We start from the raw sequence: 15,403 nt of genomic DNA, 5'->3' as shown, positions 1-15,403 counted from the left end.
GTATCGCGCAACTGGTTTCTGAATTTGGCGTGGGTACGAATTGGTTTCATGTTGTTGAATCTAAATAAAGACTAGCTCTGAAAAAGACCCGTTTGAGCGCAGAAAATTGAGAAATGAGTAACAAAAGCTGTGCCTAAATCTTAAGTGGGATTTTTCGCCTTTAGTTTGTCTTGCAGTAAACAAAATAAAGCTCCTGTGATTAAACTAGATTCAATTTCCGCGCAAAATTTATCGATGAAGATTTGAGGCGAGTAAAATCTGCTGACGGTGGAAAATACAAAAATGATCGTAAATTCAGGGCTGAACCCTGGGGGGGCATATTTTTATTAATTAATCTGACACCATTGAACTATCAGAAGGACTTGCGTTCGGGCTAGTTGGTATTCCATAATTTCTAGCTTAAGCGTACTACGAAAAAAAGAGCACTAATCAAGAAGGCTAACTTTCAACTGAATTTTATTGCAAGAGGGTATATATATATATATATATATATATATATATATATATATATATATATATATATATATATATATATATATATACAAGAACACAGTTGAAGAGTTATACGAAAGATTATTATTACACAATTGCAGTAATTACAGGTATAATTACAGTGTGACACCGTTACCCTTGTCAGAAAAAAGGAAGAACTGGTCGTGGTTGTAACTGACATGAGTTGGGCAGCCCCAAGTTTGGCCCGTTATTCTAATCTTTTGTGTATCTCGTGACAGCTGTCATTTTAGTCATATATATTTCGCCCTAATTCAAGATAATTCAGTTGGAAGTTAAAATTGTCCTTACATTCTTCGTTCGTGTTATTTTATCGTGCGCTGAAGCCGCAAGTTATGAAACTTTATGGTGCAAGAGGGCATTTTATGCGCGGGAATTTCAACTCATCATGATCGTAACTATAACCAAGAACATCCCGCAGTCCGCTTCACCCAGTGACTGGGCTTGTGCCCCGGGTAGGGAAGGGGGGGCGGGGGATATGTACAATGTATGGCTAGGGAAGTGTGTGGGGGGGGGGGGGGGGGTATGCACAAGGTAGGGCTCATACCATTCGCGCCATACCTTATACAGCCCAAGGAAAGTGGTAGTCAGATACCGAGCTCAATGAGCACAGTCATCCTATTCAAATGCTTATTTCGTGCAAGCTTTACTAATTACGATTAGCCATTTGCATTTAGAAGTTCACCATGTTTTTTTTCATGGTTAGTCTAATCGACCACTTATGTAGTGTTGTGTCTCTTGCACCCTGGCACAGCCTGCCTCTATCATCTGCACCCCTTTCGTGGCTTGCGAATCAATCATCACACGACCTGGGCCACAACAATTCCTTAGCTCCCGAATGACGCCTTCTGGCACCGACTCGCCTAAACGCTTTCGTCCGCGCCGTCCAGTAAATAGAAAGAGCTCGTCGAGCCCGGCCGCAGGCAACTGCAGCGCTCGGCGTCGCCCGTCTAATCGGAGCGAAGTAATAGCGTTATAACCTTTAAGCGTCGGCACCTAGAGCCTCGGCCGCTGAGAAGTCGGTGCCTAAGCCTCCGTGTGAATGGGATTCCTGCGCGCACATCCTGCGGGCAACCCTGGCGACTTATTAGCCTCCATCAGGGGCCACGCCGCGTCCGAGAGATAGCGCGCGCTCAGGCGAAAATTACTCCGCTGGAACTCGCCCTCCTCCCCTCTTTGTTCTCTCTAATGAGTTGACCCCCCTCGGACAAAACAGAGAACGAGAAGGAGCGCGCTTCCTTTTCCTTAAGGGCTCGCCTGTTATCGCCGCCAGTGTTGGCGTACACGCGGGCGAGCTGCGGTCGCCGGCTGCGGGGTCGTGGCGGTCGGTAAGCCGGCGCCCCGGCGTATTTGTTTTCGTTTCTTCCGCCTCACTCCTCGCTGCAGAAACGGTCGCATTAATTGGCACTGCGAATAAAGGGAGGCAAAGCGAGGGAGGGCGAGAGGGAAATAAAGATAGGGACCCCGAGCGGCGAATAATTAAAGGGATGAATTTAGCGGCGCTGAAATGTGGAGGTTGTATTCTGGGAGGCCTAGGGTGTATTCGCGCGCACTGCAAACCGTTTTATGTCTGCTTCGCGCGTCAGCGACTCTACGGCGGACAAAGCTCTTGGGCGCGTTGGAGTATAGGACATTAGCCCTAATGAGGACTTCGGGCTATACCTGGTCTTTTGTCAACAGCGCCGTGGCAATGCTGCAGGGCAGCCGGGGTTGAATATCCTATCGCACGGACATGCGTACTGGCAGACACCGGGCAAAATTAAAAAAAAAAAAAAGAAAAGAAGCCTGGTTTGCTCATGTATCCCCAACGGCGTGAAAATGGCTAGATAACCAGATTCACAACTTACAAATTTTCTGCAACTATCTGCGTAAAATGAACATTAGAGACTATTATCAATTTATATACCCAAATGCATATACAGGGTGATTAATATTAAGTCGACAGGTTTTTTGAAATTCGGCGCTTAGCCTTACGTGAAGACCGCCTTTACCGCGATGTTATGCACCCAGGGGGACACGGAATTAGGTTGTAATTATTGATGTTGGCGGCTTAATTAACTAAAATTGACTAACTAACGTTTCATTGGCTGCAGTAAGCACGACTGTTTGAATTGAAAAGTTAGACGTAGTTATGTTTCTACGCAGTTTCATTTGGCAGAATTCTTCTAGCGCATTCGTACTCCGAGATATCGAACTGAGAATTTTAATTGCTATTCGCATGATTGTGCATGCTAGACAGTGAAAACTCGGGCGAAGCCCTTCCCACTTGTTCTATATTTTGATAGCCGTTCCGCCTACTGCAGATTGTGATAGCGCCAGCCAAGACTGAAAGGGTGGCAGTTATCACTTTTGCCTATGCCTTCATCCCGTTGCCAAACTAAACACCGTACACAACAGGCATGTCACAAAAGGAAGGAGCTTTGCGCCGGTCTTCACTGTCTAGCCTGCGCAATCATGTGAATAGCAATTAAACTTCGCAGTTCGATATCTCGGAGTACGAATACGCTAGAAGAATTCTGCCAAATGAAACCGCTAGAAACAAGATTGCGCCTAACTCTTCAATAAAAACATGCGTGCTTACCGCAACCGCTAAGAAGTTAATTATTCAATTTTAGTTAATTAAGCCACCGACATCATTAGTAACCACCTCATTCTGTGCCCCCTTTAGCGCTAAACCTCACTGTAGCGGTGATTTTCACGTACATTTAAGCGCCTAATTTTTTAAAGATCTGTCGACTTGACTTTGATCACCCTGTATGCCTTCACACATACATACATATGCATATACACATACCTGTACAGATACACACATAAATACGCACGTACATACATACATACATGCATGCGCACATACATGCATACATACACACAAACATTAATTGATTGATTTTAGGGTTTAACGCGCCGACGCAACGCAGGCGATGAGGCGCGCCGTAGTGGAGGGCTCCAGATTAATTTTGACCACCTGGGGATCTTTAATGTGCGCCGAAATCTCGTACACACGGGCGTTTTTGCTTTTCGCCTCCATCAGAAAAGTGGCCGCCGCGGCCGGGAATCGAACCCGCGACCTCGTGCTCAGCAGCGCAACGCCTTAGCCACTGAGCCACCGCGGCGGGTATACACACAAACATACATACATACATACACACATACATGCATGCATGCGCACATTCATACATGCATGCATGCGCACATTCATACATACATGCATACATACATACATACATACATACGTACACACGTACATACATACATACATACATACATACATACATACATACATACATACATACATACATACATACATACATACATACATACATACATACATACATACATACATACATACATACATACATACATGTAGACATTCTGGTTTCACAAACCGGAGTCCACACTTATGTCTTTTTGAAGAGGTACTATTAAGGCGTAGGCTACTAGACATTTTTGCAATTGAAATGTTTTAGGGATGTGTGCCAGATTAAGGACGTCATTATAACTCCCTTTAAGGAAACGTATGCTGCCAAGACGAAAAAGTGCCACACTGCGAGAAACCAGCTGTTTGAAAAACAGAAGTCTCGATATTCCTAGTTTCTCTAGTTCTCCTGGGCTCGCCTTGCGCTCAGATAGGCGAGAGCCAGGAAGACGCGTTCGCTTGAGAGCAAGAAACTGCTGAAAGAAGCGTATGCATGGCAACGGAATAAAAACGTTCTTTATTTCGTAGAAGGCGGCCCCCGGCCGCGAACGTCAATGACAACGTATTAGCCGAGGTACAAAACAGATCTATGTACACGATCGCAACCGAGAAGTTGCACTATCCAAGAAGCCTATACACTGATGCTTATGTTTATGCGGGAAGCAATAGAGAAGTGCGCGAGCACCGAAACACAAGCGGCATTAAGCGTCGCGAGATAAAATAAAGAGAACTTTACCTGAAGAATGAGACATGGCGCATGAAGCGAGCTTCTGAAGCTCGATCAACCGAGGAAGCTGAAGTAAAAAAAAGAGAAAGATACTTCCTAAGGCACCCCCACACCTCCCCCACCCCCTTTCGGCTTCTTTTTCTTTTTTATGGCGTGAGTGACTGACGTGTCTGCCATTCCGGACCGCAGCCTGTGAAGTCAACCGGACATTAAACGGGAGCTTTCAGGCGTCATAAGGACATGGAAAACAACTCGGTTATTGCATAATATTACAAGCCAGGCTTGAGCGGTAGCAGCGGCGGAGGAATGTTTCATTCGATCTCAGGTACGAACCTATCACGATACGATACGCCTTCCCGTCTCCGGTAGTTGCCCAGAGAGGCGCAGAGTCGAAACGGAGTAGGGGCCTTCCACTATTCACATTGCGGTGTAGAGGCAACTGCCTCTGAGGCACTTCCGACGAAGATCCTTTTGCATTCAATGCCCGTGTAGTGGTGTTTTCCACATTTTTTCCCTTCCTGCTTCCCCCGCAGAGGACCCACGCTTTCATTGCCGGCTTCTGTGACTCGGAGAAGGAACTGTTGTAGCAAAAACACGTATAACTGATGAACCTGGAAGATATACATTCAATAAGCTATATGAATGCCACATAATTTCAGCAGGACAAACAGCAAACGGGCGACGTAACGACAAACGTGAGCGGAATTTGAACTGAAGGGATTGAAAATTGAGCCACCACCCAGGATCCCGATGAACATGCGTGTTACCAGACAAAGAAACACAAATCAAGAATCAGCATTCTTGATCATGCAAGTAGGCGACGTACGCCATACCTCCACCAACATTGAACCGAACACAAGGAACGTCTGTTACAAAAACCGAGAAAAGGGCGAGCATTCGGTTAGACCCTTTAAGCACACGACGGACTCCGAGGAACATCGCACGTCCCAGACCTTTAAGCCTAACTGCGGGCGTAACAGGTGTCCATCGACTATTCACTACACACGTGGTTGCTTCCACTCCAGGAGGCGGGTACAGAGCTCCCTGGACGCAGGCCCACACACAAACGCAGGGGTGGGTTCCGCGCGTGCCTCAAGCCTCGGAAGCTGCGCCCCGCCCGATCAGGCGTGCAGACCGGGCGGGAATCTCTCGTGGGCGTCGGGCGCGACGGGGAGTCTGGCGGCGCCGAAGACGGACCTTGAGCCTCCCGTCAGGGCCTGCTGGAACACGCCCTGCGGCGGGGGCTCGACGGAGAGCTGCACGTCGGCCGGGTTCTCCTGCTTGACGCCCGGCTCGTTGGTCTTGATCTCGGCGCGGAAGCCGTTCTGGTCGGCCACGTAGTGCACCTTGCGGTAGACGCCCTGGCCGTCCGTGTAGCCGTAGCTGCCGTGCACCGACCCGGACTCGTCGCCCTTCTCCTGGCGGAACTGGCTGTTGCCGAACTCGTCCTGCACGTTGTAGCCGAAGTCGAACGGCTGGGGACGGTCCTGCAATGGAGGGGCGCAAGGGGAATGAAAAAAATTGTGGTTGATTTCTCCGTCGTGGGAATTGGTAAAACACGAAGGTTAAATAAGCAGCGAAATCCGCAGCTGAGCATTATTTGCGGGTCGCCGCCTGCCGTGTGGGTGTGCTTGGCGAGCGACGTCCTGCTGTCGAGTCGCTTCGGCAAAGGTGTACTGGCGTCATTTCCGGGACGGATATGACGTCAGTGAAATCGTGGGGCATCGCGGCATAAAACACTTTCATGTTAAAATATAAAACACGAAACCGAGCAACCCTAAGCATAACGTCCTCTTTAGCACGAAAAGCTGCTTCCTCGCAGGAACACCTTATGCGCAGGAGTGCACCCTTTATAGGCCGCTCGCTTCGTTGTACAGGCGTCACTTCCGTGATGGATATGACGTCACCGAAATCTTCGTGTATCCGGGAGTAAAACACGTGTTAAAAAATGTGCGCCATCCCACCCTGTGAAGGTCGATGACCGGCGGGAGATGTTTCTATGTTATTGGTCGGCCACAAAGTGCCGCTTAAACAGCGCCGTCGCGCCAGGGAAGCGTTCAGGGTGATTGTGAGTAGGCTTCACTGTGCAGCTTACAGCAAGGGAAAGCCAGCTTCCAAAAACAAACCGTACAGCTATTTTTTAAAAGTCGGTTTCACTTTTAAACACCAGTAGATTTTTAAAAAGGCATTATATGTCACCTGCCACGGAGGCTCAGTGGCTAAGATGTGCTGCTGAGCACGAGGTCGCGGGCTCGATTCCCGGCCGCGGTGGCCGCTTTTCTGACGGAGGCGAAAAGCAAGAACGCCCGTGTTTACGAGATTTAGGCGCACGTTAAGAGATCCCCAGGCGGTCAAAATTAATCCGGCGCCCTCCACTACGTGGCGCCTCATCGCCTGCGTTCCGTCGGTGCGTTACACCCTACAAATATGGCTTCCCACCAAACCCTCAACCTTATATAAAAATATGAAGCGCCTGAGGGGAACAAGTGGCGGAAGCGAAACTGTGCCGAAGTCAGAAGGCGAAGAGCAGCCTTGTTCGTCCTGCGGACCAAAAAAAAAAACACAAATATAGAGAGGCACAGACCGGGTGACGCGAACATCTTGCTCTGGATAGGCAGCGACGCGAAATAGCTGGACTGAGCCGGCTCACACCTTCGCGCACCACCTCTGGAAGAGTGCCTTGGGAGGCGAGTATGTAAAATATTTACCATGGGCTAGAAGCTAGCAAAGCCAGGAAGCGGTGAATAGTCAACGCTTTAGCCAAATAAGGTGCAAACATTAGGTCGCATCTGCAGGAAATAAATCCGCACGCTGTTTACCGATATTGCTGCTGTCCGCAACTAAACAGCCACTGGGCTACGTAGGGCTGAAAATATTAGGTCCCGCGGGTAGTGGGGTCGGTGGATGGGGATATATTTTGGTCTGTGTATACTTGGACTCAACTGCCATGTAATCAGCTTAACAAAAAAGAAAGACAGTGTATTCTACGGCCGCAAAACACTTTTTGTACTTTGTTACCAATCATGTGATGGAGTGGCCGATGTAATTTAATTCACAGAAGCTTGCGGTTGGATGAGCATAACGAACTATTTTTAAAATGATCCGAATTACCCCCAGGGGTGTCCACAGGAAAGTCTTAGATCAAGTTCTTCAACATTCGGTGCAATTGTAGCCAACATTCGGTGGTTCTTTAATAACATTACCAGCTTAGCCACAGGTTAATGGAGATAAATAACACTTAGTGAAAGCGTTCGAACGCTCGAAGGCGCCCGAACGCGTTGCGTATTCGACTAGAATTGATATTTATTTGCGGCAGGGACTACTCGGCTACCAAAAAAGAAACATCGATTTATTTTCGGAAAAATGCATTCCGTACCTCTGAATGCTAGATTGCAGTGGAGTGTTCGGGAGCTCAGCGATTATTTCGGGCTGGGTAAAAAGCTACATGACAGATGATTTAGATAAATACTTATAACACCTTACGGTCACAGAGTGTTTGTTATAAGGTGTTAAAAAGTAACCACAGTAAGCCGCGTGTTTATTCGATTATTTTCCGATCCCATTCGGCAGTATGTAAACTGAACCAATTATGCATCATGTTCTGGATTTCGTATGGAACTCTGTGGAACTCCGCTCCTGTGGAACTCTGTGGAACTCTGCTCCTGTTGTAAATCTTTTTTTTTTTTTTACGTTCGAACTGTCCGGCGCTCGCTAACAGGCCTGCAGAAAGTTGTATATTCCGAGATGGGGGGGAAAAGTTAAAAAAAATATCGCTTATCTTGCTCTCATGAGATAGAAGACGGAAACAACATGCTAATTCTGATAACAACAGAGCTCGTAAAAGTGTCCGGCTATTGCTGACGAACCATTTGCTCGATAAAGAAATTGCTGCCTTTATAGCTCGCTTGGGAATTGTCCCATCCGCACAGGAGTAATAACGAGCGCGGGATATCGGGAAGAACAAGGGAGACCTTTCGGACGACACTGTTCACAACTGCCCCGTGAAGAAGCGTGCGAAAAACAGAGGCAGTGAAGCGCAGCCAAAAAACTGAAACAAACATTATTGGGTGACAACATCACTGGGAGCAGTGCCTGTCACTACCGTACGTGGTGATTGCAGCTTATGTATGTAGTGATTGATGCTTAGTGATTGCAGTATTTATTGCAGCTAATGGCACCTAATGAAAAGAAATAAAAAAAAGGAAGTCCTTATTTCTGAGTGCCATCGGTACTTGCTGCATCTGTGTTTGTTTAAGTCTAGGTACTAAGACTTACCAGTCCACCCGCCTGGCCATAGGTAGAGCGTCCGTACGTGGGTGCCGGCAGATAGTTCGCGGGGGCTACGCCCGCTTGGTGGAATGTCGTAGCCTGGCCGAGACTGCCGAAGCTGTGTCCTTCCGTGTCCAGCGTCTCGCCCCCCCTGCCGTCGTCGCTGGACGCTGTCGCCAACAGCGCACCGAGGACCACCATCTACGGCAACAAGAGATGATGGACCCTATTACCGAACAATCGCATGCAATAATTTATTGTGACGGGCTCCCCAAGTCAGTCTTCCTTTGTTTCTAAGCCAACTAACCTTCAAAGCACGACTCAGGGAGCTTGCAAAAAAATAAATAAAAGGGACAGAAGGAAGTTTGGCATGTGGGTAAATGTTTGACATGTGCGTAAGAATGATTATGTCAGGGCTGTCGATAGCTCAGAAAAGGTGGACAAATATCAGTATGACGATAAATACGCCCGAATATCTTGACCCCCTTTCCACATAGAAAAAGGTATAAAAAGGAGCCTTCGTCAACCCCGCCTTGCAAGAAGCTACGGCAATATTACAGCGCCAGTACATGCAGGTTTATTGCAGCTAATAATTGAATAAAATTTCTGAAGTTGAGAAAAACGGAAACGTAACCCAGACAGGCGGAAAAAAAACTGCATAGTTGGCTAAGCTATTCTGCGGAAAGGGTCGTTTACAAAAATGTGACAGAGAAAATTTGGAGCAACCAGAATGCTTAGCTTCCCAGGCCCGTGTACTTTTCCCGTCCCGTCACAACCAGACGCGACAGCTCCGACACAAATAGCAGAAACAGGAGCGCAGCGGCAGCGTTGACGCTCGAAGACTGCCTACATACCGTGAGCATTTTTGAGCTTGGCTCGGAGCGCAGCGTGGGGCTAAAACCAGGGAAAGCTGATTGTCGTGCAGGAGACACTCGGGGAAGAAAAAAAGCCAAAATTGGTTGTTTTCGGCGAACGGCTGCAATCCTTTAGGTTGTTCCCTCGTCGAGTCCTTAAAACACGTCGCACGCACGCTCTCTGATGCCGACAACTTGGCGACTTGGCGCTTTTATACTGCACGCTGTTTTCTGCCCAGGCGCCTCGTCTTCCACGTATCTCGCGAACGAAAAAAAAAATGGAAAAGTTAGAAAGACACGTCAGGGGCGGAAATGAGCGCGAGTGACGGAGAAATTAAGACAAAAGAAAACGTGTCATCATTAGAAGGTATACGAGAGGCAGGTGAGGCGTCGTCCGCACCCTTTTGCTCATCGTCTGGCGTAGCCCGCGAGTCTCTGTTTTGTTTGCTGTCCCGCGCTGCTTCAAACTCGCTCGTCCTTGTCTTTCGGCGGCCTACATCGCGCGAGGGAAGATGCGAAAGTGAAAGGTGTCGTCTCAAAAAACTCCTCTAAGGCAACCCGGCCCCCTCTGCGTCCTCGCTTTTGTCTAAGCTCTTTTTTTTTCGTTGTTTTAGAGTATTCACGTCGTTTCGGTGCTGGCGGGCGAATTCCTGGCGGGTGAAAGGAGTCTCCTCGCGAGGCCCCCCAGACCAGACGACGAATTTAATTGCGCTTCCTGCAGCTACGCGTTTCCAGGTCGAATGACATAAGCAAGGTGCGCGCTTCGCGCGCCCGCTGGAATTTGGTTCACTCGAGTGGAGACGAAAGTGCGCGGGAAATGTTAGCATGTTACCGTTTTAGACACCCTCTCGGAACAGGATGTCTCGGTGTCACCGTCGTTAAATTCGTCACCCTTGAATGTCGATTACGTAATTAAATTACCCGAGCTGCGGGGAATTATGGCAACAGTACTTACGCGTCCCTTGCATCGGAATGACAGCTGAACACGGTTAGTAATTGATTTAAAATGGCCTATCAAGTGACTGGCTCAGTTGAAGTGGAATTCGCGCGCAACTTTGTGAAAAGCGAGGTGTCTGGCTTCGTTAACGGGCCCTGAAAGCGGTTTTTTCTCTCCGAGGCATAGGATGTTACTGCGGCGCTTATCATTGATTGATTGATTGTGGGGTTTAACGCGCCGACGCAACGCAGGCGATGAGGCGCGCCGTAGTGGCGGGCTCCGGATTAATTTCGACCACCTGGGGATCTTTAACGTGCGCCGAAATCTCGTACACACGGGCGTTTTTGCTTTTCGCCTCCATCAGAAAAGCCGCCGCCGCGGCCGGGAATCGAACCCGCGACCTCGTGCTCAGCAGCGCAATGCCTTAGCCACTGAGCCACCGCGGCGGGTTGCGGCGCTTATCAAGGAAATTATGCGCGTGTGGTCCTTATGTGCGTGCGTGGGTTAAAATATTTTAATGCCTAGGAGATTAAACACTTGCGTGCCACTATAGAGATTCGAACTCAGACCACATTGATAAATGCACGTGAATTCTGACAGCGTTACCGAAGCGGCATTGCCGAGTTGGCGGGTCCAGTTTTACTCAGCGCAAGGATGTGAGTCGACTTCCATATGCTTCCTGTTACACTTTGTGACATATCATAATTTATTACCAGGTGCTTCGCTTTCTCTCGCAATTATTAAAGGTGCTGCGCACGCATTCTTATTCAAGCCTTTAAATGCCCTGTCTTCTTCATTACAAGCCTAGTTAGTGTAGTGCCGTCCCGTCTCCACCCCCCCCCCCTCTTTTTTAAAGTCGATAGCCTTTCTTGGGCTACTTGAACAATTTTAGTCTGTCTGTCTGTCTGTCTGTCTGTCTGTCTGTCTGTCTGTCACTCGATTCAGGCAGCCAACCAAAGTAAAATAGATGCTGCGCAATAGCCTTATATGCCCACAGCCAAATTCAAACGTGTAAGTCCGGTGGCAACGTTGGTACTTGTCAACATTGTTGAACATGAGCAAGGCATTACGCAAATATAAGGTAGAAAATAAACACATAAGTGATATTTGCAGTGTTCGTTTATAAAAAAAAAATATGGGTACTTGATTTCTGAAATACTACATCAATTGCTGAAAGTCGTCGCCTGCTGTTTTTCGCGCTCGTGGCGGCATTTAAGAAATCAAACGGCAACAGTAACGAAGTGTTCCACTAGATTGGCTCCCCGTTCCGCTTTGAACACTCGTGAAATAGGGCAACGTGGATCTATAAACGTAGTAGTAGGGTGGCTCGATTCACGCGCGAATCCGCCTTATGGCAGCGCTGGCATCGAGGCACCCGACTTGGACCCATGCAACGCGGTAAATTTAAATTGACTTTAGCAAAACTCTGGCGTGTGATCTTGGGAGGAACGAGACGGGAGAGGAACAGCATGAGAGGAGAGCGGGAAACAGAAAGGAGGCCTTTACTTGGCAGGGGCGCCAGTCGACTATCGTCATTTGTCGACATTTGCAATGAAAGGAGCAGATACACGGCCATTTTTTTTCTGTGTGTGTGTCTGTCCTTCTACTCAGCTTTTTCAATTTTCGAGAAGGCCAACGCGTGGTAACTAGCCCAAATGTCTTTTCAGTGCCCCCGTGGAACAAGAGAGGAGGTGCTAGGGAGGAATTCCGCGACGGTGATTATGGAGCCGGCGGGAAGCAGGGTACGGCATTCCTGCTCATCCCACAACTTTCCCTCTTCGCCCGCAACATGTACCAAGATGCAGACATTGACATTATCAGACGGTGTTGTCCAGTTTCGCATGCGCAATGTTCATCTTTGTGCCCATGTTAGACGGTTTGCTACTTCACGGAAAAAAAGAAATAAGGAAACAGAAAACGAAGACAAAAAGATGAAAGGCGAAACGAACGAAAGATGGAAAGGAAGAAAAAAAGAAAGAAAAAAGTAAAATAGAAGGAATGAAAGAAATGATTGAAGAAAGAAGGATTCAAAGATAGAAAGAACGAAAGAAACGAACGAAGACAGAAAGAAGGAAGGAACAAAACAGCTAAAAGGAAGAAGAAAGAAAGCATGAAATATAGAAAAAAACAGGAAAGCGAGAGAGGAAGAAAGGAAGAAAGGAAGAAAGAAAGATAGGAAGTAAGGAAGAACGGAAGAAAGAAAGAAAGAAAGAAAGAAAGAAAGAAAGAAAGAAAGAAAGAAAGAAAGGAAGGAAGGAAGGAAGGAAGGAAGGAAGGAGAGAAGGAAGAGAGGAAGCAAGACGGTGAGAAAGGAAGAAAAAAAGATAGAAAGAAAGAGGGGAATGGAGCAAGAAAGTGAGCGAAGAATGAAGGAAGGAAGGAACCAAGAAAGAAAGAAGGAAGGAAGGAACGATGAAGGAAAGGAAAGAAGGAAGGAAGTAAAGTGAAGAAAGTTAGAAAGGGAGGGAAAAAAGGGAGTAGGAGGGAAAGAAGGAAAACGGAGAGACATAAAAAAGCAAGCAAGAAGTGATGGTACGTAGGAAAAAATATGCGCAGCTCGCACTAGTGGTGCAAGGTTGGAGAAACAGCAGAGCTGGCGGCCCCTGTCCCTTCGTCGACGCCACTGTACACGAGCCTTTATACCATGTGACGTCACGGCTTGGCGGGTGGCGGTTAGGCACGACGAGACATGCCTAGGCTAGCGACGCTATGCACAGCTGCGCCAGGGGTTCCTAAGCAACACGAAGTGACGTCATCGCTCCGCCAGGCTTTTGAGTCCGATGGACAGGTAACGCTCGGCTTAAACAACTCTGCTGTTGAAAAATTACGCCCACCTCCCCTCGCGGGAACCCTGGTGTGATGCGACGCTGAGGGGGGTTCAAGCGCAAGCGGAGCGCAACCGTCGACCGAAAGGGCGCCGGAGAGCGGCACACCGGTTATATGCGCAGCGCGCCCGAAGGAGAGGAGACCGTGGAGAGAGAGAGTACTGCACATGCGCAGCACCGCGCGCAGCGCCGCCCACCGGCGGAGTGAGAGCGCGCTGGGCCGCACACCCGCAGATGTTGAGAGAGTGTGTTCGCTCTCACCTGGGCACGCGCCGGCGCCAGTGCATCTGTCGCGGCTATGACGCAACACAATCCAACACAATCCATTTTAATCCAATCCAATCCAAATCCAACCCAACCCAACCCAACCCAACCCAACTCAAGCCAATTCAATCCAATCCAATCCAATCCAATCCAATCCAATCCAATCCAATACCCCTCGCGAAAGTGTTCGTGCTGCGGACAACAACGTACGCACGCACGCAGGAAGGACAAGGCCGCCGACAAGAGATGCTCTCAGCGTCGCATCTAAAATATGGAGGGTTAATTTCGTCGATGAACTGAAAAAAAAGAAGAAAAATATGGCTAACAGGTGTATTCATAAACACAAAAAAAAATGGTGACGATTACGATACTCACTAATAAAAAGTTTGTGCGCAGGGGTAACTGCAGTCTTCTGGGTGACGGCGCATACCTGCTGCGTCTAACATAGTGATAGGGGCATCAGCGAACACGCGAAGGCACGCGATGTACTCAGCGTTCTCTCGTAGTGCGTCGCCGCTGGGGACGCGCTACTAGAGATAGCGAAAAAAATTATTAAAACGGGACTTTACTACAGAAAGCAGAAGTCGTTTCCGAGAAACGGAGCCCGTTTATGATTATGAGTGGTAAAAACAAAAATGGAAACTCTGACAAACCTAAACGCTGACCTTTAACGCGAAGCATTTGTATTCTCTCTGGTGGAGCCTGCAACTCGAATGTGCCCTACAGGAAAGCCAACTTTCTCTGACGATGATGATGATTTATGGGTAGAGTGTAGAAGATGAAAACGCTTCCCTGCGAAGCTTGAATTTCTTAGCCCAACTAACCACACTACTAAGAGTAATCGGACCCCATATGCTTGGACTGCCGCGGAACACCACAGGGCTAGGCCCTATCGCCCTTCCTTTTCAATGTAGCGATGATGAAGCTACCTGTTTTACTTCGACCAATTCCGGATGTAAGTCACAGCATTTACGCAGATTATCACAATTTGGACCGTGAGAGGTAACGATGGGGATATACAAGAATACGGTACAAGAATACGTTACCCAAAACGCCTCGCATGTTCACCACAAAAATTACGTCTTCTTCTACAATACAGCGAGGCCCGGCAGAAGACGAAGACATGACTGTAAGAAAAATCCTTATCTGGGCAGTCCAATACCCAGGACTGAATGCGTACGAATTATAAGGCTGAGAATACATGACAAAGGAACCAACACGGTTACCATGCAGGCACTGCACAATACAGCTGTGCAGATGGGCAGACTCATCGCCCGGATGGCCAATAAACGTCATAGCCTCAACGAAACACAATCCCCTCCGGTGAGTTCAAGCCTTTATCATAAGCAAAATAATTTGCATTACTCCGTACCTCAAACTCAAGAAAGCAGGGAAAGGCAAAATAGATCGATTAATACGCAAAGTCACCAAGGTGGCTGTAGGCGTTCCAACGGCTGCCTCCACAGAAAAATTACTGGAGATGGGCATTCACAACATGTTCGATGAACTTATAGAAGCCAAACGCATTGCCAAATACAACAGGCTAGCTGAGACCCCAGGTGGGCTGGCCATTCTGGAGTCGCTGCACATACCTTACGCAGACCAGAAAAAAACCAGACACTTATTGAAGACGACCTATGCGCCAAAAATAAGTGCCGCCCCGCTCCTCAAAAAAAAAAAAAATGCATACGGAGTACCATCAAGACCGACGGCTAGTTCGTTCTAAAGCGCTCCACAAGCAGTACAGCTCAAACCCAGCGGTATACGTCGACAGAGAGGGCTACCGTGGCAAACGTGCGGTACTGGCCGTGGTAGTAGATC

At 48.1% G+C, this 15,403-nt stretch overlaps 1 protein-coding gene across 1 annotated transcript; it reads right to left on the bottom strand.

Moving 5' to 3' along the window:
- Positions 1-4,280: 4,280 nt before the first annotated feature.
- On the bottom strand, positions 4,281-9,711 carry LOC144151755 (uncharacterized). The gene is made up of 3 exons (XM_077682889.1): positions 9,557-9,711; positions 8,709-8,903; positions 4,281-5,920 (listed from the first exon to the last, which is right to left on the bottom strand). The coding sequence occupies exons 1-3, from the start codon at positions 9,563-9,565 to the stop codon at positions 5,555-5,557; spliced, it is 570 nt and encodes a 189-aa protein (XP_077539015.1). The 5' UTR covers positions 9,566-9,711; the 3' UTR covers positions 4,281-5,554.
- Positions 9,712-15,403: the final 5,692 nt, after the last annotated feature.

Source organism: Haemaphysalis longicornis, unplaced genomic scaffold, assembly GCF_048455015.1.
Source record: "Haemaphysalis longicornis isolate Haplotype H1 unplaced genomic scaffold, Haemaphysalis longicornis Haplotype H1 scaffold_9, whole genome shotgun sequence".
In the NCBI taxonomy this organism is placed as follows: Eukaryota; Metazoa; Arthropoda; class Arachnida; order Ixodida; family Ixodidae; genus Haemaphysalis; species Haemaphysalis longicornis.
Note: the sequence above shows the minus strand (reverse complement) of the source record. Positions and strands in the feature narration are given on the sequence as shown.

Excerpts from the sequence above, each read along its gene's own strand:
- LOC144151755 (XM_077682889.1), bottom strand. Across the intron at positions 5,921-8,708 it reads ATGGCCAGGCGGGTGGACTG|GACCGTCCCCAGCCGTTCGA; the intron begins GTAAGTCTTAGT and ends CCTCCATTGCAG.